Source organism: Amphiura filiformis, chromosome 5 (genome assembly GCF_039555335.1).
Source record: "Amphiura filiformis chromosome 5, Afil_fr2py, whole genome shotgun sequence".
Classification (NCBI taxonomy): Eukaryota; Metazoa; Echinodermata; class Ophiuroidea; order Amphilepidida; family Amphiuridae; genus Amphiura; species Amphiura filiformis.
In genome coordinates this window covers 49,208,105-49,234,581 of record NC_092632.1, presented here as the reverse complement: position 1 = coordinate 49,234,581, position 26,477 = coordinate 49,208,105, and the positions used below count along the sequence as shown (strand labels likewise).

General features: G+C 36.6%; 1 protein-coding gene across 6 annotated transcripts in view; it reads right to left on the bottom strand.

Moving 5' to 3' along the window:
• LOC140153299 (carbamoyl-phosphate synthase [ammonia], mitochondrial-like) overlaps positions 1-26,477 on the bottom strand; it is a 90,214-nt gene that overhangs the window by 13,362 nt on the left and 50,375 nt on the right. For all 6 annotated transcript variants that reach the window (XM_072176013.1, XM_072176018.1, XM_072176019.1 and 3 more), the window contains 8 exons: positions 8,985-9,129; positions 7,733-7,943; positions 7,022-7,220; positions 4,974-5,144; positions 4,510-4,628; positions 2,768-2,909; positions 1,830-1,895; positions 548-611 (listed from right to left, as the gene is read on the bottom strand). In XM_072176013.1, coding sequence (XP_072032114.1) covers positions 548-611; positions 1,830-1,895; positions 2,768-2,909; positions 4,510-4,628; positions 4,974-5,144; positions 7,022-7,220; positions 7,733-7,943; positions 8,985-9,129 — 1,117 coding nt within the window. The remainder of the gene's footprint in view (positions 1-547; positions 612-1,829; positions 1,896-2,767; positions 2,910-4,509; positions 4,629-4,973; positions 5,145-7,021; positions 7,221-7,732; positions 7,944-8,984; positions 9,130-26,477) is intronic.

Sequence of the window (26,477 nt, the reverse complement as noted above, 5' to 3'; positions counted from 1 at the left end):
GAGAGCCCATTATTCTGCAATAATGGGTCAAGCGCAGTAACACATTCTACGCACCGCATTACGCTTGGTTACGCAATATTTCCGCGATCGCACTGTCACTTACGTCTGGCGCTCCACCTTGAAGTAAACAACTTAAAATATTTGAGCCAAAAATGACATTTTCTCTTTAAATTGCGCTATTTTCTGGTAATAGAATAGAAATAAAGGGTGCAGCATTATCCTTTACACGCAAATAATGTGTCCTTGGCAGTAAAAACGTTTAAATAATGGGTTTGGCTGCGCTTCACCCATTATTTACGTTTTTACTGCCTCGGACACATTATTTGGGTGTAAAGGATACTGCATTACCCTTTATTTCTTAAATATAGCGTAAAATGTAGATAATGACTCTATATATGTGATACTTCATGAAATGGTTTAATTCAAATTATGAAGGACTAAAAAAGTTACATGAATGTTGGGGAAATGTTATGAGCATAAAAATTATATGATTGGTTTAGGTTTATGCATAATCATATGGTTTAGGATGAAATACAGTTAAGCTTACCAATGTGATAAGGTCCACATCCTAGCACCATAGTACCATGATCATTGAATGTCAAATCATGTTCCTGGAAATGAAATTATGAATGAGTAAATGAATGAATGAATATGACAGGAATGTGTAATTACAGAATCAGAATAAGTCGCCATGTGTTTCTGAAGTATGAGCTTGAGAAGATTGACATTTATACTAAGTTTTGTTAATTCTAATTTATAAGTATATAGTAAAAAGACCAATAATAAGGCATAACTACTGAGATACAATAATCATAATTACCTTGAAAAGTAATCATTCCATTACATGATTTTGGAATAATTTGAAGAAAAATGTCAAAATGCATTACCTGTCCCAGACAATCAACTCACATATGACATTTTATCAGGACCAGACTAAATTGCACTCAAGTAGGGTGCATCTATTGAGGAACTACAGAATGATTGTTTGCATTTCATCATTGCTATAGAGGTATCATTTTCTGTTTTTGATCTATTGATGCATATCATCATGTTGACAAATGCCATATTAACTAGCACTTGTCAACATTGCCAAATGAGTAATATAAGTTAAATGGAACTAAAATATTGTAGTGACATGGTGATAAGAGAATAAATATCAAAATACATGGTGAATATATTAGGAATCAATGGAAAGTTGTAAATATGTGAGTGACTATGGATAAAAAAAAAAGATATATGTGAAACAAGTAGAGAAGCCAATGTGTTCAAGTCCCACTGAAATTCATCATGTGGAAATCAACAAAAGCCAAGGCTTCACATTGTTTTGCACACATACATCAGACACACATACACTGGAGCTCATTTCATAGCCCTCTTTCCAAACTTATCGTAGCTCTTTTCATAGTCCTCTTTCCAAACTTCGTTTAGCAGAGAGCGAGACAATGTAACTGTGGTTTGATCAAGTACGGAAGATGCTTTAATTTCTCCAGTAATGATCTTGCATATCTTTGACTTCATCTATATTGCCCATCACTATGCTTTCACACTTGCCAATATGTGCACTCTCATGTAATACCAGCTGTTCCCAAATGACATCATTGTGCAATATAAATTGAGTACAATATCTGATATCAGATACAGATTGGCAACTAGAGTTATTGAATGAATATTCATGTGCAAAATTGGCAAAATTATGTAAAAGAATTGTAATGACCAAAGACATTAGTAATGTTTCTACAATATTTTTACATGATGATAAAACATAATGCTGCCAAAGTTTTCACTGTTTGATATGAGATTAATAAATCAAGAGAGTACAGTAAACTTACCATTCCATTGTAGGTGCAGTACAAGTAGTTGGTTTTGGCTGGATATTCAGCAGCCATGGTGTCAATCTGAAAACAAAGATACATACAAACCCTGACAAAATTGCAAATATGGGCAAATATTGTGGTAGCTATGTTTAGCAAAAATTTATAATAATGGGTTGCAACTAACAGTTTGAAATGCAATGGTACAAAAAAGCTCAATGTTGACAATCAAGCTATTTGGGAATGAGAGAAGGCATCCCTCAGCAAACATGGGACTTGAAATTTAACCTGTCATATGCATATGGGATTCATCAAAAAACAATGTTCCTCACCAGCAGTGATGCTAACGCCGTGCCTTAGGCGCACAGTTGGGCTACTTGGTGATCACTTGCGGCTACTCAAAAAAGCATGCCGCTACTTGTCTTAAATTGGGCCGCGGCAGTAATTTGATGTATTTTCCTTTTAGCCGATTTATAAAGGTTTTGAGTCTTTGAAGCTCCAAGAAATTACAATGGGCTTTGTGACCATTTATTGAGTACCGGAAGTTTTAAAGTCAAGTGCTTTTTTTTGGAAGCTTAAAAAATTGGGCTACTTGAGAATCCTTTACTGCGGCCTGGCGAGTCAATGCGCCGCTGAAAAGTTTTGGCAACACTGCTCACCAGCTGACATATGACCGGTCTCCGATAACAATGGGCTATTCCAGATAGAATCCATTCACCCCTATGGAAGGTATGGCCTTAGTCTTCCACACATGGAGTGAGAATTTCAAATGGGTGTTATGTGAATGAGCGAATGCATTTGAAATCTTTAACTTGTGTGTGGAAGATTAAGGTCATGTCTTCCATATGGGTGGATGGATTTCAACTGGAATAGCCTGACCAATTATACCCTGGCACCTTTTTCACTTGTTATCAAGCATGCTCCTATCGAGTAATTTTGGTTATTCATGAACTGACCTGTTTGACCCATGGCATTATGTCATGTTCAAGTCTTATCTTCCTGGCATCTGTCTCATCAACACCAATCTTGGCACCGATCTGTCTGTCAGAGTAACCTGTCTCCTTGGCCTCCTTCAGCAAGTCATAAGATAAATTCTCTCTGTGAAAAAACAAAGATATACATGTACATATAGTAAGCATTAGGCCTATATATCAAACATCAAATAAATGAAACTAACTAAACAATGAGTGGCCAGAGTGTGGCGCAGTGGGTAACTCCGGTTGAAAAAACGGTTAAAACTAGTTCAACTATGCCAGTAAATCCCAGTAAAATACTGATAATTAAACTGGTTTCAACTAGTTTTTTTTTCAACTGGGGAAAGTACTCACGTCTGGTGCATGCATAGTGACTTGCTAGGCTATTCCAGTTGAAATCTAAACAACCCTGTAAGACATAACCTTAATCACCCACACAAGGAGTGTGAAGTATAAATGGGGTTACCCTGAATGGTGAATCCATTTGAAATCTTCAACCCCTGAGTTAAGGTCATGTCTTCATAGGAGGTGTATTGGTTTTAACTGTTAAAGCCCATTAGCTCAGGGAAAAGAAGTCTTCATTTAATTGACAACATCTGTAGATTCAAATTTAGACTCCCATTCTCCCCATGGTGCACTTAAGAGTTCGGTAAATGAACCATGATAGTATTCAGTCCTTCAGAGGGGATGTTAACCTGATGGTCCTGCGTACAGAAAAGCCATGCCATTTACATATAGCTTACTGTCAATTCTGAAAAGAGTAGGTTGTGCCAATCCATGTCGTTGCTTCTTCTTCTTCTTCCTTATTAGTGCCTCCCTCATATGTATGAGTATTATCGCACTGCGTACAGACAAGCTGTACTTATTTTTTACTCTGGAACCTAGAGTAGATGAGTGTATTTTTGAAGTACAGTCAACAGTACCAGGATGATCCCCTGCTCTTTTCGAATAGCCTATGACGTTCTTTTAACATGCACACTGCATTCATGTCAGAAATGTACACGGGACCAATGGCTTAAAGTGCACTCCGAAGCACTAAGCAAGTAGAGTGAAGTGCCTTGCTCAAGGACACAAAGAGCCAGCCAAGCTCAGGAGGACCCTTGGATTCACAGTCCAATGCCTTAACCGCTAGGCCACGCTTCCCTCTTTTTGGATATTCATAATCAAGTCCAGACATTAATTGGTTCTATACTGTATTTGTCTGGGTTTGCAGGTTTTTGCCACAGGTGGAAAAAAACATGGTTTTAACCACATTTTTTTCCACTCAGCAAAAACATTTTTTGCCACTATTTGTTGTTTGGGGTTTTCTTTAATATTGTATGCGCCTTGTGGCTGGTTCTCACGATGAGGGGAGCCAATTTTCATTGAGTAGAAGTAACTGCTAACCAATTGTGAACAAATTGGGCCATTCTATTTAAAATCCACACTACCCCTGTGGAAGATTTTGGAAATATCTTTGACAGGGGGAGCATGAATTTCAAATGGAATTAACACATTAGCAGCTCCATTTGAAGCTCATTCTCCCTCAGGGGATGATTCAAGTTGAATCTTTCCCAGATGGTGTATGAAATTCAAATGGAGCTGCCTAATGTGCTCATTCCACTTGAAATTCATACTCCCCCTGTGGAAAATATTTCCAAAATCTTCCACAGGGGTAGTGTGGATTTTAAATGGAATAGCCCATATCAATTTATGTCAACTGGATATTTCAATGATTCACTTACTTGTCAGTTTTCTCCAAGTTACTGCCAACATGCATGATACGGTCTAGTTTATGAAGAAACCATTTATCAATGGCAGTCAAGTCATGGATTTGGTCCACTGTATAACCATCTGCCAAAGCCTGTAATACACACAAATAGTGGCTTAGTATAAGCACTATGATCAGCTCGTATTATAGGTGAGAATTATTTGGTTTTTGTGACTGCGCAAGTCAATGAAGTCCAAACTTACGCCTGCGTAAATTCACATAATTTTATCATTATTATGTATTTTCACACACTTGAATTCATCAAAACATAATAATGGTTGCAATAGGATTTGAACTATGTGAGACCAATAAGCCTTACATAATTGTTGACAGACACACACACTGACTGACGGACACACTGACGGCCTGACTGACACACGACTCGTGATGCCATAAGGTTTTTTCCGTCGGATGACTTAAAAAGACAAATATTCTTACCTTTGCAATGACATGAATACGAGTGCTAGATGGTGTTGTGAGAGCATCCTCCATATCCTCTGGGAATGATTTGCCCATTGGCATTGATGGAGAGAACCCATCAATAGAAGGATGTATCATACGCAAGGCTTTCTGCAAGCTCTCTTCAAATGTCCTGGCAATAGCCATCACCTAGAAGCAAATAAAAACAATCTTGCCGGTCAATTTGTTTCACTGCCACAATAGGTATGTCATGTGGTATATCAAAATATATTGAGAATTCAAATTCATATGAGATTCCATATACCTATATTCATCTTACTATAAATCTAGGCAAATATATGTTCATCAAAAGGCTTTTTTCTATTTTGATCTAAAGATCATGAGAAGAAAGCTTAAATAGGAGTTGTAATATAAATTATTTGACTGAAGAAAAAAAACATGTGAAATTGCATAAGGCAGAAAATGGATTGAAACTTAAACTGTTAACAAACCAAAAAATAAGAAAACCTGAAAATTCTTATTCCTGAAACACATGAGGAAAAATAAATTTTGAGGTGTTTGTAAAATACTTAAATGGAGTCTCCGGCAATCACAACATTATGCCTTATATGAAAGAAAAATAATTATCAAGCACGAATCAAATAGTTTTAATTAAAACAAACTCATAGTGACCATAAAAACGAATAAAAACATCCGATTCTCAACACGCGATATTCAAACTTCCCGGGCACCAAAATTGTCGAGTGCAATGATGTCCCAATAATACAATGAAGGCTGACGACAATTGAGCAAACAATTATTACGTCATTGCACTTAAACTATTCCAGTGCTGGAATTTTGAATATCGCGTGTTGAGAGCCGACTGTTTTTATTAGTTTTTATGGTCAATATGAGTTTATTTTAAATAAAAAAATATGATTCGTGCTTGATAATTATTTTTCTAACATATAAGGTATAATGTTATGATTGCCGGCAGGCCGCGACAAATCGCCTGTCCGATAGCCCGGGGCAATCACATTTTTTGTCGGGCAATTAAAACTCTGAAGAGCTGTGCCCGATCGGGCAAGTCTGAATTTAAACCAAATAAAGCTTGATGATTTAAAATAGAATATTTCTGTCCAACTTGGCGTGTTCACAGAAGTAAAAAAACAGTCAAAACAAAGTAGAAAACTTCTTGAAACGGAACTCAAATTTCGCTAGGCACTCGTATCCCACACCAGACTTGCAGACATATACATGTATATATGCTAATGAACATCATGGCATTACGTGACGTATTAGAAGTTTGGCCAATTATAGAACCTGTTTCATGCAAATATCATGACGTCAATGATGTCAGCTGGCCATGTATTTGCATATGAGTGAGATTGAGATGTATTAGTGGTTGGCGAAATACGTAAATTGCTGTGACTTTACTGACAAAATTTCACATAAAATACACATTAGAAACAAACAGTTAGTGAAATAAGTGAATAAAATGTTTATTTTTATAGTGCATTTCATGAATACTCATTTATTTATCAACTTAACTGAGAAAAATATCGGATTCCGTAAGAATGAAACTGCCAAATTCTGCACACTTACGGTACTATGCACTGCACTGCATGATGAGTACGGTATGTAACTTTGTTGACAATTGTTGCTGGGAATATGGGTTAATTTCGGGCAACCAATTTTTGAATATTGCCTGCCCGATCGGGCAAGCTAAAAAATAAAATTTGTTGCGGCCTGATTGCCGGAGACCCCCCCTTTAATATTTAAACTCCTTGAGCTCATAAAAACATATTGACAGCTAAGGCCTAAAAAAATTGTTTGATTGGTGTAACCCGACCGACCCTAAAAATAGGCCCGACCCTAGACTTTTTTTTTTTTTTAAATGTAAAAAAAATGAAATTTAAGAATTAAAAAAAAAAAAAGTTCCAATTTATGCAATTTACAGCTTAAAATGTGTGTTAAAAAAAATTATTAAAAAAAAATTGCCGACCGACCTACCCTGATTTTTTTTTATGCAACGCCAATCAAACAATTTTTTTTTAGGCCTAAGCATTAATAATGTGTTTCCTTACCTCGCCAACACTTTTCATAGCACTGCCAATTTCTTTTGACGTTCCATGGAAACGGTCCAGATCCCAGCGTGGTATCTTGGTGACGATATAATCCAGACTGGGCTCAAAGCACGCTGTTGTAGACTTAGTAGTAGCATTCCTTATGTCTGGTAGCAAGATACCAAGGCCTAGCTTGGCTGCTATGAAAGCCAATGGGTATCTGGTAATGATAGTATTAATATTTGGGTTAGAATTCATAAAGAATCAAACATTTAATATGATACAATGACCAAGCAGTTACGTGATCAGAATCATGATCTCAAGGTTGTGGGTTCAAATCATATCGCGACCTTGGGCAAGGCACTTAATCCCATTTGCTTCATTCCACCAAGGTGTATTGATGGGGAGCTGTTAGGGGTAGTAATTGTTGTTGACAGCTCTGGTGAGATATATTATATTGGCAGTGGAATAAATGCAAAGCACTTTGAACAAATTGAACAGGCACTTTAAACATGCCAATCATCAAATATACAACTCACATAATTATTTTGAACCAGAGGATTGGTTATTTTCTAAAATTCTAGCAATCTATTTGCTGGATCAATGATATATAAGCGACTCAAAAACTTGGCCTGACTTTCTCAATTGTAGCAGGACAAGAAAATGTTTGTTTTACAAGACAAACACCTACATGGGATTAGCAGCAACAAAAATATCATCAGCCGGACTCACCCTGTAGCCTTTGATGCAAGAGCTGAGCTACGAGACAATCTGGCATTGACTTCAATGATACAATACTCCAGACTCTTAGGATGCAGAGCATATTGGATGTTACACTCCCCAATGATACCCAGGTGGCGTACTACCTTGATGGCAGTCTCACGAAGCATGTGGTATTCCTCATTAGACAAAGTCTGGCTAGGTGCTACTACAATAGAATCACCTGTGACAAAAGGAAAGGAAATTAGATTGATATTAATTGTCGCTATATAAAGCACTATAGGCCATTTGGCCTACATGTATGTGTGTGATACACACATCATCAAAGGCAGTGCAGCTGCAGCGTGTGATGCAGTGCAAAGTGATTGCATCCTACAGATACACCGCTTTTGATCCCGCCTGTATCACACAAGGATGTTACGTCTCAAGAAAGCCAAATGGACTATAGACAACTTTGAAATGAATGGTGACACTAATTCTGAACCATGTCAGTCAAATACGTACTATGTGAAATATGCACTTTCTTAGCATATCAATCATATTTGATTCAAAAGACCTCTCATGTGGAAAAAGCAAAATGAACAACATCATCTTGAAGCTAAATTTTCCACTTTCATGAAGATCTTTTAGTTTATTGTACTTTCCCTTTGGCCATGATATTAACATTCATTTCACTTCTGGGCTCTCAAGTCTGACCAGAATAAGGTGACACATGACCCCATCCATTAACCTTTGGTATCTCATGCACCCCATCCAAAGTCATGTTCCATCTGTCTTTCATACACTCCTAGATAGTGAGAACCAATCGGAGCCTCCGTTAGTAAATTACTAGACGTGCATAAATGTTGCACAATTGCACGGGTGCTCACTCCGCATAGTACGCGCAGTGCATTTGGACGCGTTCATTTTACTTGCGGGTTGTTGCATTTATATTTGCCTGCATTTTCCAAATTTTTAGTGACAATTTTGTTACAAAAATGCAAAAATCACTGGATTTTTTTTCTTGTGTATGAAATAGGTTAATAAATGCGTATCACTTGTTGCTCGAGAAATTGTACGGATCTCGTGCATTAGACGCATCAACATCTCAGTACGCGTGCATTATGTTGTACAATTTCACTCCCAACAAGTGATACGCATGTATTAACCTATAACTAAATGATCTGTAACAACTAAAGTATAACCTGCTATAATTTGGCAACATGACCTTTGCCCATTTGTGTAAGATCCACCTTACAGTATGACAGTAACATTGCATCCATACCTGTATGTACTCCCAAGGGATCAAAGTTCTCCATATTGCACACTGTAATACAGTTATCTGCTGCATCTCTTACTACTTCATACTCCACTTCCTTCCAGCCCAGCAAGGATTTCTCTATCAGTAGTTGACTGGACAATGCCAAGCCCTGTATAGAAAGCAGAATCAATCCAAATGCAGTTAAATTTAATGATTTACAAGATACATGTACCCTGCAATTCATCCAAATTCGGGTTATATTATGGATCAAGCATACACAATCTATGCAGAACATAAACCCCTTAAAACTATCTTATTTGCTATAGATTATATTCTCAGCATGCCAAATTCTATCAAAACACCTAAGCTTTTGAAATGTAATCTGATACATGTAGTTGTCAAAATTGACCATAACATATATCCATGGGAAATGAATGTTCATTTCTCTTTTCTATGCAAAATTAGGACATGTAGTTCACCTTTGACCTGCAGTTTATTATCAAATTATCCACTGTAGATGTGCCAAACTATACTGGTTTTTATTTTGTGTGCCAAGAACAATGACTTCAGATTATTTTTACTTAAATCAAAGTATCATGGACTAAACAGATACAGATACAAACTCTAAACAGTCAAAGTCTCTACATCACCCGATAATGGGGGCCGATAGTTACATGAAATGCGTCAAGCAAAACTGGGGAGGGGGGGGGGGGGCAAGCAAATTTTGGCTATCTAAAAGGCTTATGAAAACAGTATAGAAACGTTTAATATGCAAACTTTCCTGCTCGCTACGCACACATTATAATCTAGACCTTTTAAGTTTCAAAAAATTAGGTATAATTATGCAAGGGGGCAGATTTTTTGGCAGGCCAAGGGGTGGAGGAAAGCAATTTTTGGCAGGTCCAGGCTGGGGGAGGGGCAAATTTTTGTTTGACATTCCGAGAGGGGGGCATTTTTTGGTAGGTCGTTTTGAAATTTGGACAGAAAATTATTGCACAGCCTAAAGTGACTACATGCCTAAAGTGAAATGAAGCATGATATACCAGGATAGAATTTGAACTATTGCTAATGATAATAAAACATACACCCATTGTCACAGGTCATTGAACAGCATTCAAATGGCATCCAAGCATTACCAGCGAAAGTCACTGAAAGTTAAGTTGACGTCATACTCTCTAAGAAATTAGAAGTAAGTACTGCTTACCAATAACTAAATACCAAAAAGGTGAGAATAGGAACACGGATTATGTGGAGCTTTCGGGCAATATATATCACAGCAACCAGCACATATACTTCAGTTTTGAATTTCAGTTTGGAAAGAAGCTTTCAAAACCCAAAGAACAAGATTTATTGACTTTCCAAATTGCGTCTGTGGCTTGAAGGACAAAAGTTCTACCTATTATAGTGACAATATGGCCTTGAATAATACCACTACCAATGCAGCTGACACACTAATGCCAGTTTACATCTTGAATGTCCCGTACTGGGAACAAATTCTTCTTGCAGTCCTTCTAGGATTGGTGGCTATAACTGGACTTATTGGAAACTCTATGATAATTGCTGCAGTGGCTTTCTCAAAAAAACTCCAGACATCAACTAATGCATTTGTGACAAGTTTGGGCGTAGCGGATCTGTTGACATCCTGGACTCTTGTCTGGTATACTGTTGGTACTCTTGGGAAGAGTGAATGGCCAATACCAGGGGCCTACTGGATTTGTCAGCTTACAGCCTTTATGGTATATGCTTGCCTAGGAACCAGCATATGGACATTGGGTATCATTGCTATAAATCGACTGATCCACATCGCAAACCCCATTTGGTACAAGAAGATATTTACACCCTGGATAGTTGTTATTCTTGTGGCAATGACATGGGTCATTCCGGCAGCCAGTCTTCTTATCTGTTTTGCGATTGGAATTGTGGAATTTGGGTATGATAAGCATTACTTAGTTTGTAATGGTTATGAAGATACAGATGCGTTCTCCCTTTTTCTAAATGTATTTTGTGCATTTCCACTCCTAGCAATAGTTGGAAGTTACATCTGGATCTATGTGTGTGTCAAGAAACACTTTCGGAAACAGAAACAACATTTGTCCCAGTTTTCTGCCCACTCTTCGACTGATTATTCACAGACTTATGACATGCGAAAGTCCACATCAAAGCTTGCAATCACAGAAGAGAGCCATGATTCAAACAGCGCCATATCGGATCGAAGAAAGAAACGAATATCCAAACAAGAGATAGCGATCACCAAAAATCTCTTTGTGGTTATTGTTGGATTTTTTGCTTGTTTTGTTCCATACCTTATCTTCCAGTCACTGCGAAGCTCTATTAATATTGAACATGTTTTATTTTATGTTAAGGGTGTTCCCTACATTAACAGTGTTATTAATGTCATAATATATGCAATGAAACATCCAGATTTCAAAGTTGTACTGAGAGCTATGATGAGGTGTTCTTATGCTGATATCCCCCAACCATCACCAATCCTGAAATACCTACTTTCAAGAAGGAACTAAAAACCAGACTCTAGATTACTTAATGAAGTATCCTACATGTAGGAAAGTTAAAACATTTTCTATATCATGTGATATTATAATTCTTTGTTTGGGGTAAAACTGACTGTCATTATTCTGGCTTCAAAATACTATAAGTGTAAAGGTCATACTAAGCTGCAATTGCTTTGCGTTGCCGCACTGCATTCTACTGCAAAATACTGTATTAAATACTGTATTGCGGTATCGCACTTGCAAATGCGATGTTGCGTTGAGTGGCAACATTAAGAAATCAATATATTGCAGCGTAATATGAACGGACCTTAAATATTACATTGTAAATCTAGATTAACCTATGAAAAGGAACTTTATGACATTTGATCAATATTATTGAAAACAAAAAAAAAGTTATTCCTCATGGAGCAGGTTGCCAGGCATCAAGCTTCCTCGGGAGATTATTGAATGTACAGGGTGATTTAAAATGAACTGTACCCAAATTCAAAAATTAAAATTAAATACTTACCGACATTTAAATAATTTGTGTTTGTAAGCTGTAACAGGATAGTATGTTTCCTATTATTGGTGAAAAAATCATGTCTTTACCTCAAATGGTTTTGAAGAAAAGTACATTTTTATAAAACACACCAATGTTGTTACTGCGGTAGAGAACACGTATAAACTTAGTTCCATGTGTTGGTCTAAAAATGCGATGATAAATTGAAAATGCGATATCTTCTGACTAAAACCACTTCTTATCAAAATTCAAATTTTCTACTACAGAACACTTATCACTGCTTTCTATGATAGTTTTTTGATATGTATAATCTCCGCGAAAATATATAAAAAATGGGTTAAGTTGGGTACAGTTCATTTTAAATCACCCTGTAGCTTCATAGGTATTGGTATACACTGGATTACTCTACAGAGGCGGTGAGATCCACATCAATGTAGAGATGCAGGTAAATGTGAGTGCAGACGACACCGCGATACATGCACATAATAAATGATATTGATTGCCCACTTACAAGTAACACGCTCACTACTCATGGTCATGCGACTATTTCCCGCATGCAGATCACAGTGCCCGTATAAACAGTTGCTATTACATGATGCCAATTAGTGCTCTGTGGGGCAAGATACTCCACCCCGATCCTGGCATCCCCTGATTTTTTTCGCACACCGGACCGACCGATCCGAACTTCTACTAACCTCATCCCGATCTGTTCTAAACTTTCCAGATCCGATCCAATCAATGTTCATTGAAAACTAAGAATGATGTACAGTGCGCCGTCAATGTACTGTGTATGTGTGTATAGTGTTTTTTACTTAACAATCACAGTATTCTCGTTCAGTTCTCACATACAGATTATTTAATATTATACAAATACATATTGATTATATTTTGCTGATCCGGACCAGAAGAAAGAACCCCAATCCGTTTCAGCTTGATGCCCGGATCCGTCCCGACCAGGAAATTAAAAAAACTAAGGGAATTAAAGTAGAGCTCAATTCCCATTACATTTAACTATTGAAATTTTGACAATACAGAGCTGTACCAATGATTTTACCAGATTTTACCAGAACATTTTGAAATAATTTATTGCTAAAGACCTGTTTTGAGCATTGAACGTTTATTACTTGAGTGATGTCCACATGTTTTGGGAATTTGAGTGGTGGTCAGCAACACTTAAATCACTGTTTAGTTGTGGGTGGTACGCAATTTTTGGAATGGCAAAACTGGGAGAACAAGCAATTTTTGGCAGATCGCAGGAAAAGGAGGAACAGATATTTGTCACATATTCATGGGGTACCTTTTAAATATAACTATCTGAAAAGCCTGATGAAATCAGTACAGAAATGTTTTTAATAAACAAAATCTTATGCTCGCTACATTAATCTAGACCATTAAGATTTGTAAATTGGGTTTCCCAAATTAAGCATATATGCAAAATATGGCGGGGAGAGCAATTTTTAGTAGGCGGGGGGGGGGGCAAAGGTTTTTGGTATTCAAATGGGTGTATTTTTTGGTGGGCCATTTTGAAATTTGGACAGCAAATTATTGTACAGCCTGAAGTGACTACATAATTTTTATGTTAAGTGAAATGAAGTATGAGATACCAGAATACAGTTTTTACAATATATTTATAGTGTGCAATAGAATTAGGGATACTGCTATCTATAATGGAAAATACACTCATTGTCACAGGTCATTTAACAGCATTCAAACGGCAAAATGTCATGAAAACAAAAGCATCCTTTTTCTGTGGTGGAACTGATTGGCATATATATAAATAGAAGAAAATTCTAAGTATTGTGATTTGTGCACCCAAGCATTACAACCACGTCACTGAAAGTTTAGTTGACGTCATACTTTTTAAGTAATTCTTCTTCTTTGTGTGTCCAAGTGCAGGGTCAAATGTGCCTGAGCCAAGTAATTAGAAAATAAATAAATACCAAATAAATGTGAGAATAGGAACATGGATATGTGGAGCTTTCAGGCAATATATAACCAAGCCACCAGCACATTACTTCAGTCTTGATGAAAGAAGCTTTCAAAACCCAAAGAACAAGATTTATTGACTTTCCAAATTGAATCTGTGGATTGAAGGGTGAAAGTTCTACCTATATAGCAACAATATGGCCTTGAATAATACCACTACCAATGCAGACGATACACTAATGCCAGTTTACATCTTGAATGTCCCATACTGGGAACAAATTCTTTTTGCAGTCCTTCTAGGATTGGTGGCTATAACTGGACTTATTGGGAACTCCATGATAATTGCTGCAGTGGCTTTCTCAAAAAAACTCCAGACATCGACTAATGCATTTGTGACAAGTTTGGGCGTAGCGGATCTGTTGACATCCTGGACTCTTGTCTGGTATACTGTTGGCACTCTTGGGAAGAGTGAATGGCCAATACCAGGGGCCTATTGGATTTGTCAGCTTACAGCCTTTATGGTATATGCCTGCCTAGGAACCAGCATATGGACATTGGGTATTATTGGTATAAATCGACTCATCCACATCTCAAAACCCATTTGGTACAACAAGATATTTACACCCTGGATAGTTGTTATTCTTGTGGCAATGACATGGATCAGTCCGGCAGCTATTCTTCTTACCTGTCTTGCGATTGGAATTGTTACATATGGGTACGATAAGCATTCCTTAGTTTGTGCTGGTCATGAAGCCACAGATGAGTTCTCCCTTGTTCTAAATGTATTTTGTGCAATACCACTTGTAGTAATGGTTGCAAGTTACATCTGGATCTATGTGTATGTCAAGAAACACTTTCGGAAACAGAAACAACGTTTGTCCCAGTTTTCTGCCTGCACTTCGACTGACTATTCACAGCGCTATGACATGCGAAACTCCACATCAGAGCTTACAATCACCGAAGAGAGCCATGATCCAAACAGCGCTGTAGCAGTACGAAGAAAGAAACGAATATCCAAACAAGAGATAGCGATCACCAAAAATCTCTTTGTGGTTATTGTTGGATTTTTTGCTTGTTTTGTTCCATACCTTATCTTGCAGTCACTGCGGAACACCATCAATATTGAACATGTTTTATTTTATGTTAAGGGTGTTCCCTACATTAACAGTGTTATCAATGTCATAATATATGCAATGAAACATCCAGATTTCAAAGTTGTACTGAGAGCTATGATGAGGTGTTCTTATGCTGATATCCCACAACCATCACCAATCCTGAAATACCTACTTTCTAGAAGGAACTAAAAACTTGACTCTATATTAATTACTGAAGTATCCTAGGAAAGTTAAAACACCTCCTATTCCATGTGAAATTGTAATTCTTTGTTTGGGTAAAACTGACTGTCATTATTCTGGCTTCAAAAGACTGTAAGTGTAAAGGTCATACTACATCTATACTCACCTATGAAAAGAAACATGACATTTGATTATAGTAAACAAAAAAAGTTGTTCTCAAACAACAAGCCTTGCCTATGAAAGGCCCATTCAGTGATCCCAGAGAAGGTGTAAAAAAAAAGTAAAATTGTTTATGAATTGCCTAAGTTATTAGATATTTTTGAAATGAAATATTTGGCAAAAACAGCAGGATTGACACAATTTGTAATTCAAAGCCCATTCCAATACATTCCCTTAGGATGTTGAAAATTAATTTTTTGATGGATTCCCTCCTTCCTTCCAATACTGTGCAGCTCTCAGATGCTTGAGAATAAACACACAACAATTCCATGGCGCTTGAAAAGAATGATCAGTCGGTTGCCAAGAATATTTCATATTAGTTATTTATTTTGACGCCCATCTGAGACAGAGAGTGCACCATAAATCGACGAAAAGAATAATTCCGGGAAAATGGCTGATCCATGAATGCTGCATGTGCATTTGGAATATCTACATAAAAGAAACAAAATCTGTTGCTAATTTTTTTGCTATTTTTATGATTGATAGAAGTGGTGATACCGGGTGTGTAATTTTTGAGTCGAGTCATACACAGAGAGTTTATTACGTTTTGGAAAACATTTTCTTCAGGGTGTATCCTACATCAATTTTAAATGGGTTCCTGTGTTAAATAAATGTTTCCAATTGTATACTTTCCTATCTTACATGTAGGGTTACATAATTCTCTCAAGATACAATAGAAGCCAAAAAAAAGCATGTTGTGACTAAGGCTGGCATTTTCGGTCAGGTAAACGGGTACCCGCCGAGATTACATTACCGGTAGGAAATACCCTCCCGGGTACCGAAATTCAAAAAAAAAAAAAAAAAAGATTTTTTTTAAAGTTTTTTATTTTTTCGGTTTTGTAGTGTCCCTGGACCTAGACCTAAATGCTAGGATCATTCATGGTTGACCTAAAAAAAAAAAAAAAAAAAAATTTCAAGATGTTTTGTATTTTTAATATGAAAATTGATAATTTGTATTCATGTCATAGTCTATTAATGATTTCAAAATGCATTGAATTTTGTTTTTTTTTTTTAATTTCGGGTACCCGGTTACCCTCCCGAAAAATGCGGCGGGTACCCGGGTACAAAATTAGCCTAAAATGCCAGGCCTAGTTGTGACTGAAATCGTGGCATTTACGGCAAAATGCATTTTGCTTATGACCTATAAATTCTCAGCGAGTACATCTGCAAACAAGATGCTGAATATGAATATAGGATGACTAATGACCCTAATGACATATCAGCCAATGAGGAAATGTAACAACAATGAAAATCCTACACTAAAATGTGATTTGTGCATCCAAGCATTACCACCAAGTCACTAAAAGTTCAGTTGATGTCCTACTTTTTAACCAATTAGAAGCACCATAAAGGTGATTCTGTATTTGTCACAATCTAATAATAATTATGTTCCGTGCATGGACAATGTATGTATGTGTTTATGTGTACATAGGGTGTATCCTGTTTATTTTCCGGTGAATTTGGAATTAACCTAATTTGGAAACAAGCACTAAAAAGGTGAGAATAGTGACATTTGAGGGGAATCCCTCTGTATTCATCATCATCTAATAATGACTGTGTTCCATGCATGGAACATGGACAATGTATGCATAATTATTGCATTACTATGCTCCGCTTGTATTTATATTGTATTGTACTGTGGTTTTATGCAATAAAAATATGAATACTTTGGTTTTTTTCCGGTGACTATTCTGAAAGGTTTTCCAGTAATTGTTTGGGTTATTTCTAGCACTTATTACATCTGTTCCTGCAGTAGGTGGCGCTTTCAGGCAATATATATCACAGCCATCTATATATTTCTTCAGTCAGGAGAGAAGCTTTCAAAACCCGAAGAACAAGATTTATTGACTTTCCAAATTGTATCTGTGGATTGAAGGGAGAAAGTTCTACCTAACAATATGGCCTTAAACAATACCACCAATGCAGCTGACACACTAATGCCAGTTTACATCTTGAATGTCCCATACTGGGAACAAATTCTTCTTGCAGTAATTCTAGGATTGGTGGCTATCGCTGGACTTATTGGGAACTCCATGATAATTGCTGCAGTGGCTTTCTCAAAAAAACTCCAGACATCGACTAATGCATTTGTGACAAGTTTGGGCGTAGCAGATCTGTTGACATCCTGGACTCTTGTCTGGTATACTGTTGGTACTCTTGGCAAGAGTGAATGGCCAATACCAGGGGCCTATTGGATTTGTCAGCTTACAGCCTTTATGGTATATGCCTGCCTAGGAACCAGCATATGGACATTGGGTATCATTGCTATAAATCGACTCATCCACATCTCAAAACCAATTTGGTATAAGAAGATATTTACACCATGGATAGTTGTTATTCTTGTGGCGATGACATGGGTCATCCCTGCAGCTTCTCTTCTTATCTGTCTAGCTGCTGGTATTGTTGCTTATGGGTACAATAAATCTACTTTAAATTGTGCCGATTATGTAGATAAACAGGATTTCTCCCTATTTCTAAATGTATTTTGTGCATTTCCACTTCTAGCAATTGTTGGAAGTTACATTTGGATCTATGTGTACATCAAGAAACACTTTCAGGAACAGAAAAAGCATTTGTCCCAGTCTTCTGTCCGCTCTAAAACTAATTACTCAAAGAGTTACATGTATGACATGCAAAACTCCACACCAGAGCATGCAATCACCATAGACGGCCATGATCCCAACAGCGCCATAGCAGTTCGAAGAAAGAAACAAATATCCAAACAAGAGATAGCGATCATCAAAAACCTCTTTGTAGTTGTCCTTGGATTTTTTGCTTGTTTTGTTCCATACCTTATCACACGTGCACTACGGCAAACCATGAATACTGAGCATGTTTTATTTTATGTTAAGGGTATTCCCTTTGTTAACAGTGTTATTAACTTCATCATATATGCCAGCAAGCATCCAGATTTCAAAATTGTACTGAGAGCTATGATGAGGTGTTCTTATGCTGATATCCCACAACCCTCACCAATCCTGAAATACCTACTTTCCAGGAGGAACTAAAAACTTGACTCCATATTAATTACCGAAGTATCCTAGGAAAGTTAAAACACCTCCTATTTCAGGTGATATTGTAATTCTTTGTTTGGGTAAAACTGACTGTCATTATTCTGGCTTCAAAATACTGTAAATATTACATTGTAAATCTAGATTCAGACATTCCGAATGAAAGAATCATGTGAATAAGACGATCTTTAGCTTGTTTTCGTTGTTGAAAGGATTTAATTATGTTTCACCATTGTTCATCATCGATTAACAAATCTCATCCTGTGCGTCTGCGTGGTTTACTTAGTTCGGGCAGCTAAAGCTGCCCTCGTGAAAATAAATCATGCAGACAACACTGACGCATCATTGTTAATCGGTGATGAACAACGATGAAACATGATTGAATCCCTAATTTAATAAGTCACATTATTTAGAACAATATCTTCTTGATACTAGATTTTTACAGCAAAAATTTGTAATTTAAAGCCCATTCCAATACATTCCCCTTAGGATGTGAAAAATTCCTTCCCTCCTTCCTTCCAATACTGTGTAGCTCTCAGATGCTTAAGAATAAATGCACAACAATTCCATGGCACTTGAAAAGAATGATTGGTCGGTTGCCAAGAATATCTTATTCATAGTTATTTATTTTGCTGCCCATCTGAGACAGAGAGCGCACCATTAATTGACGAAAAGAATAATTTCGGGGAAAATGGGAGATCCATGAATGCTGCATGTGAGCGAAAAAGTTGTAGTTTTGGAATAGCTACATGAAGAAACAAAATCTGTTGCCAATTCCTTTGCTATAATGAAAGACCGAATTAAAACGACTAGTTTGCGTATGACGTCCTGTAAACCAGACCAAAACTGCTGTACTGCGCAGGTCAGCAACCAATCACGTCACGCCTTTGCCCTGATGTCAGAAGCAAGCTTTTCTTTTTAATTCAGTCTTGAATTATATATTTATGTGTGGTGATACAAGGTGTGTAATATTTAAGTAAAGTCATACACAGAGAGTTTATTACATGTTAGAAAACATTTTCCACAGGTTGTATCCTACATCAATTTTAAATGGATTCCTGCAGTAAAAACATGTTTCCAAATGTATACTTTCTTATCTTACATAGGTTACATAATTCTCTCAAAATACAACAGTTTAAAGCCAAACTTTCATGCCACTGCAGCAAGCGGCATGACATATCAGTCGATGACAAGCCTTGATTGTGTCCGTTTGTCTGTAATGCGTGTGCATCATGCTGCTCAGCAGCAAGCGGCATGACATTATGAAACCACCATTTTTTATAAGCTTTCATTTCAGATAAGATAAGTATGTACATGTAACGCAAAATTTGACAATATATAGCCCAAAATATGACAATGATACCATTTAAAATTCAAAATAGATTCCTGTCTCCACAAACTTTTTATAGAGATTGTACATTGTAAAATATTTGGAAAGTAGAATAATCTGGCTTTAATATGACTCCAAACTTGATGCAATCGGACAAAGAATAGCTCTGTAACAGTAAGGTAAATAGTTGAGGGAATGCAAGTCCAACACTTAATGTGTGGTTTGTTCATCCAAGCGTTACCACCAAGTCACTGAATGTTTAGCTGATGTCATACTATCTAGCCAATTAGAAATAAGCTTCAAAAAGTTGAGAATCGGGGCATGCAAGGGGAAAACCCTCCGTTTTCGACACAATCAAATATGAATGTATATGTATTTGTTCATTACGGAATAAATATTTCATGTTTGTATGTATCCTGGTACTAATTGTTTGGGTTATTTTTAGCACTTTTTAAGTTTGTTTCTGGAGTAGGTGGAGCTTTCAGGCAATATATATCACAGCCACCTATACATAACTTCAGTCGGGAGAGGAGCTTTCAAAATCCAAAGACATGGGTCATCCCAGCAGCTAGCTTTTTTATCTGTCATGCAACTGGAATTGTTACTTATGGGTATTATAAACCTAACTTTGCTTGTGCTGGTTATGAAGATACCAGTATTTTCAACCTTTTTCAAAATGTATTTTGTGCAATTCCATTCCTAGCAATAGTTGGAAGTTACATCTGGATCTATGTGTATGTCAAGAAACACTTTCGAGAACAGAAAAAGCATTTGATTATTCACAGAGTCCCAGCATGCAAAACTCCACATCAGAGCTTGCAATCACCGAAGAGGGCCATGATCCCAACAGTGCCATAGCAGCCCGAAGAAAGAAACGAATATCCAAACAAGAGATAGCGATCACCAAAAACCTATTTGTGGTTATCATTGGATTTGTTGCTTGTTTTGCTCCATACCTTATCATACTTGCACTGCAGAACACCATTAATATTGAACATATTTTATTTTATGTTAAAGGTATTCCCTTTGTTAACAGTGTTATTAACTTCATCATATATGCCAGCAAGCATCCAGATTTCAAAGTTGTACTGAGACATATGATGCGGTGTTCTTATGCTGATATCCCACAACTATCACCAATCCTGAAATACATACTTTCTAAGAGGAACTAAAAACCTGACTCAAGATAGCTCAATGAAGTATCATAGCAAAGTTAAACATACTTCCTATATCAGGTGATCTCAGGGTTGGCATGATTTAAATCAATTAATTTGTTTTAAAATATCACTAATTTAAATCAACTTTTTAATTTTTTACAATTTTTGATAATTAAGAGTATTGCGTACCAGTCAAAGAAAATCAAAAATAGTTGGCAGACTTCAAAAAATGGAATTTCTTCTTACTTTATATCAGGATGCAGCTTTGGTCAAAGTCTACAAAAATCAAAATTATTTCATCACTGCACCTTCGTTACCATAGCAACGGCCAAACATCAAAATGACAGGTTTTAGACTATTTCGGCACTTTTACAATGCTAAAAAAATAACAAGTTTCAGGATTCGCCATATAAAGGAAAAATAGAGGTAAACCTTGTGACTTCTACAACATAATTGGCAACATCTAAGCTTTCTAAAAATACAGTTGTTTTAACAAACAGTCTGTCCTACTTGGGACATTCCATTGTTTCAAATAGGGGTGTTTTTCTTAATTTTTGACTTTATATAGCAATATTCAATGAGCTGTAACCCCCAAAGTGGTGATTTTTATATGTTATATTTTTCAGTGTGGCTGGAGTAGATAGTACTGTACCCAAATAAATAAAAAAAAGTTTTGGTTATTTAATATGGGCAAACAGTGTTGCCATAAACTAAAGATAGGTATTTTTCCATAAAATAAGAGTTAGACCAGGTTAAAAATGTTACCACACATGAAAGGAAACATTCTCACATAGTTTTTCTGGACCAGTTTTTCATGAGCAACAAGAATTTAAGAGGTAAAAATAAAAACCATGTATCCTGAGAACTTCCTGTGAGAGCACTTTATTCAAAATGGCTGCCAAAATCCAATGAAAAGCTACTATACGTTTAAAAATGTCGCATAAAAGATAAAAGTGACTAGATTTCGGATTTGTATTGATGAAAGTAATGTATAACTAAGTCAAGGTATTAATAGAATGGTACCAACAGGTCACAGTTGGGAACGCTTTTCAAAATGGCCGCCAAAATCCAATGAAAAGCCTATATATGGTTAAAATAGTCACTTATGAGGTATGATTGCAGTGGCGTAACATCATAGGGAGCACGGGGTTACATGGCCCCAATCGATCTGAATTTTAAAAATCCCATAGGAAAGTTGCCAAAAAACGGACTGCCACCCATATTGGTTCGTGCCCCCTCCCATATGATAACTGGTGCTACGCCACTCTATGATTGACCAGATTTTGGTTAAGCATTGATAGCAGTAATGTAAATCTACGTCAAGATATTAAAAGGAAGGTGCCATGAGGTCACAGCTGAGGGCACTTTTCAAAATGTCGGACCAACATAGTACACCGTTAAATAATAGTCACTTAAAAAGAGGTATAATTGACCAGATCTTGAATTAATATTGATCCCAGTATAGTAAAATTAAGTCAATGTAATAATAGGAAGATACCGGGGGTCACAGTTGAGGTCGCCTTTCAAAATGGCCACCAAAAAGAGCGGCATGATATCAGCCACAAAGCCACAGATAAAAGTGTTAAGAAAGAAAGTTGTCTTTGATAAGAGAATGTAATAGTTGTCTTTGATGAATCATTCAATAATTGTCTTTGATCATTGTCACCTCTAAGCAAGTGTCAGAGTGCTATATAGCGAGCTACAGAGTGCTATATAGCGAGTCAAGATGGCTAATATGATCACCAAATCTCCAAAATGACCACCAGAGAATTGTCCCTATGTATTGACAAAGGGCAGGATATTTACTTCATACTCTTCTTGGTTTCACTGAATTCTTTTATTGTGTGTTTATCTTCGAGATCACCCACATCGATATCACTACATTAAGAAAATTATTCTTCATTATCTAGCCTATCTGAAATTAAATTGGCATATAGGTCATATATATCTTCTTTTGTGAAAACGTTGCATTCTCTGAAAAGAAGATAGCTGCACTTTGAGTCTGCTAAAACCATTTCCTTCTTTGACACCAATAGACTGTTTTGTTCTCGATGTTGATAAAGAAACTGTTGAAATCACAAAACAACTGTGATTACCTGGCGATAACTTTGGATGTCATTATTGTAATACCTCTTGTTTTTCTCTCAACATACTTGATGCTTTATGTCAACGAAAAATGCAACAATGATCAATTGTCTTGCATATAGGCCTACTGGCAAAAAATGTTTTTGAAAAGCGAAATCCTCATATATATACATGACTGGTAGGTGTAAATGTCCTGACTAAAGCCATCGGGTCAACGGCAGATGCAATGCCACTGCCAGTTGCCTCTGCTGTAACTTCAAGAAGCTAAGTTAAGCATTTGATTAGACGAAAATCCAGTTTTAAAAGTGACACACTGGCCTGTTCAAAACAACACAGACTAGACATCTGGTTTGAGAGTGGTATTGGCTAATTTGTGTGTGCCTTTGATTTAAAAGAAAAGGAACAAAACAAAACTGAAACAAAAGAGCTGACAAATAAAAACTGAAATAAATATTGCTTTAAATAAAGCTTCATTGAAGAAACTGTGTAGTCTCTTTGTTGCGCTTGTTGGAATCCTTTTTGCACATCGTATAGGCCAATTTGTCACTTTTAAAACTGGACCTTCGTCTATTCAATTGCTCGTAACTTTTCTTCTTGAGGTCACATTGGATTCAATGTAGTGTCATAATGTGCAGGATTAGATAGTGCATCTATTACAAAAACAAATTTACCCCAATAATGGTTAAGTTTTGAAATTGTGCTTATTTTTCAGAGTGTAAGGATCCGGGGGCACTCAACTTTAGAAGTGACGGTATGTGCCTACCGTGTCGCTAAGTAGGGGCCTATCGGTAAGAAAGCGTTATTTTAAAAAAGGGGGTCATTGGGTACAAACAAAATAAAAAAGGGGGTCATTGGGTATAACTTATAAGATTTCAAAAAATGGGTCATCGGGTAGAAATTTTTGAAAAAAATGGAGCAAAATTTTGGAAAGTTTCGGCAAAATTTTGAAAATGTTCTTCTAGAAAAAAGGGGGTCATTGGGTAGCCTCAACCAAAAAAGGGGGTCATTGGGTAGCCGCAACTAAAAAAGGGGTCATCGGTATGACTTTTAAAAAAGCGGGGGTCATCGGGTATGACTTTTTCAAAAAAAGGGGTCATCGGGTATAGTCAACTTCAAAAGAGGGGCCTATTGACAGGCACATACAGTCGCTTCCAAAGTTGAGTGCCCCCGGGTAAGGATACTTTCTTGGCGCAGTATATTTAGTTAATATGTTGCCCTTCGTGAACATATAGGGACAATAAATTATTCCTGTGGCCATTTTAGTGGTCATTTTGACTTGGTGACTCGTTCTTTTGCACCCTCAAAACGCTTACTTAGAGGTGACAATGATTGAAGACAACGATTACATCAAAGACAACTATTTCAATGTTTCAAATATTTTTTTTCAATAACATTATCTGAGGCTTTGTGGCTGATTATACTGTACTTTGATAAATATTATCCAAATTCAGATCAATTATGCCTCTTAAGTGACGGTGTACTATAGCTTTTCATTGGATTTGGCAGCCATTTTGAAAAGCGCCCTCAACTGTGACCTCCTGGTACCTTCCTATTGAAATCTTAATTTAGCGTTATACTGTCATCAATACTTAAACCAAAATCTGGTCAATTATACCTCATAATTGACTATGGTAACCGCATAATGCTTTTTTTTAAATTTTGGCGGCCATTTTGAAAAGCGTCCCCAACTGTGACCTCCTGGTACATTCTTATTAATATACTGACTTATTTATACATTACTTTCATAAATACAAATCCATAATCTAACAAATTCTATCTTTTATGCGCCTATTTTAAGAGCATAATTGTTTTTCATTGGATTTTGGCAGCCATTTTGAAAAAAAGCGCCCTCACAGGAAAGTTTTCAGGATACAGGATTTTTACCTTATACATTGTACATTCTTGTTCCTCAGTTTCTCCTTTATACCTGCCAACATTGAAAACCTAGAAAACAGAGTACATGGCGAACGCAGGGCGCGAAGCGCCCGTAATATCGCCTCTGATGGCGGGGGGCCCAGGGGCCCGCTTAAGGGCCCCTGGTGGGGTCCAGGGGCAAAGCTCTGGTGGGGGTTGAGGGGGCGAAGCCCCCCAAAGCTAGAGGGTTTCTACACTCTAAAAACCCTTATAAGCCCCTTCACAGAAGACACATTTTATAGAAAAACAACAATAAAGAGCAAGGTGAAAATGAAGACCTAGGCTTTTATACACTTTGAGGAGGGATTTATACTCCATATCTAGCAACAATATCAACACATATGTGACCCCTCGGCACAACTGAGCCCGGAAGTCGCCAATCATCATATTTGAGATATTCAACCAAAATATTCTGCTTGAAATTAGCTTTAAAATGATGTATATCATGTCTATAGTACTTGACATTTAAGTAGTGAAAAATCAATAAAGCACTCAATAAATCCTTTGTTTCCTATTGTTTATTGTTAAGTTCGATGGAGCATATCTCAATAGTGGCACTGGCGACATCCGGGCTCAGTTGTGCCGAGGGGTCACATATTTGATGACTACAACCTTTGAAAAAAATGTGAAAAAACATTCTGGGACCTGTTTTTATAAGTTTGAAAAATATGCTTCCTTCACACAGAAAATGTGCTTTTAGAAATGCAGTTTCCTATACTTTTGTACATAACGATCATTCGTTGAAGCGATTTTTTGGCTTTATAACAAGGCCTATGTGACTGATAGGACATTGATATGATGCACAATACAAAGGTGAAAATTTAAAAAAAAGATCCATTTTTCTTAATTTTTTCAAAGTTTTTCAAAGCGACTTTAGAGAACCTCTAGACCTATTCTGAAGGTTTGCATTTGAAGAGGGATTTATACTCCATATCTGGCAACAATTTCATTTTCAACACATATTTGATGACTGCAACCTTTAAAAAATGTGAACAAACATTCTGGGACCTGTTTGTACAAGTTTGAAAAATATGCTTCCTTCACATAGAAAATGTGCTTTTAAAAATGCAGTTTCCTATACTTTTGTACATAACGATCATTCGTTGAAGCGATTTTTTGGCTTTATAACAAGGCCTATGTAACTGATAGGACACTGATATGATGCACAATACAAAGTTAAAAATTCAGAAAAAAAAATCCATATAAAAAAAAAATTGTCAAAGTGTTTGACTTTGGAGAACCACTAGACGTATTCTGAAGTGCTAGGATCATTCACAGTTAATTTGAAAAAAAAAATTGGACAAAAATTACAAAAAAATTACAGTTTGTTATCCTTAATATGGAAACCACTAACTAATGTTTACCTCTTCATCTATCACATTATTATACATGCATTGGTTTTCCATGCATTTATATTATGTGCTAGATGAAGAGGTAAACATCAGTTAGTGGTTTGCATATTAAGGATATTACAAACTGTAATTTTTTCCCAATTTTTTTCAAATTAACTGTTAATGATCCTACCACTTCAGAATAGGTCCAGTGGTTCTCCAAAGTCGCCGAAAACTTTG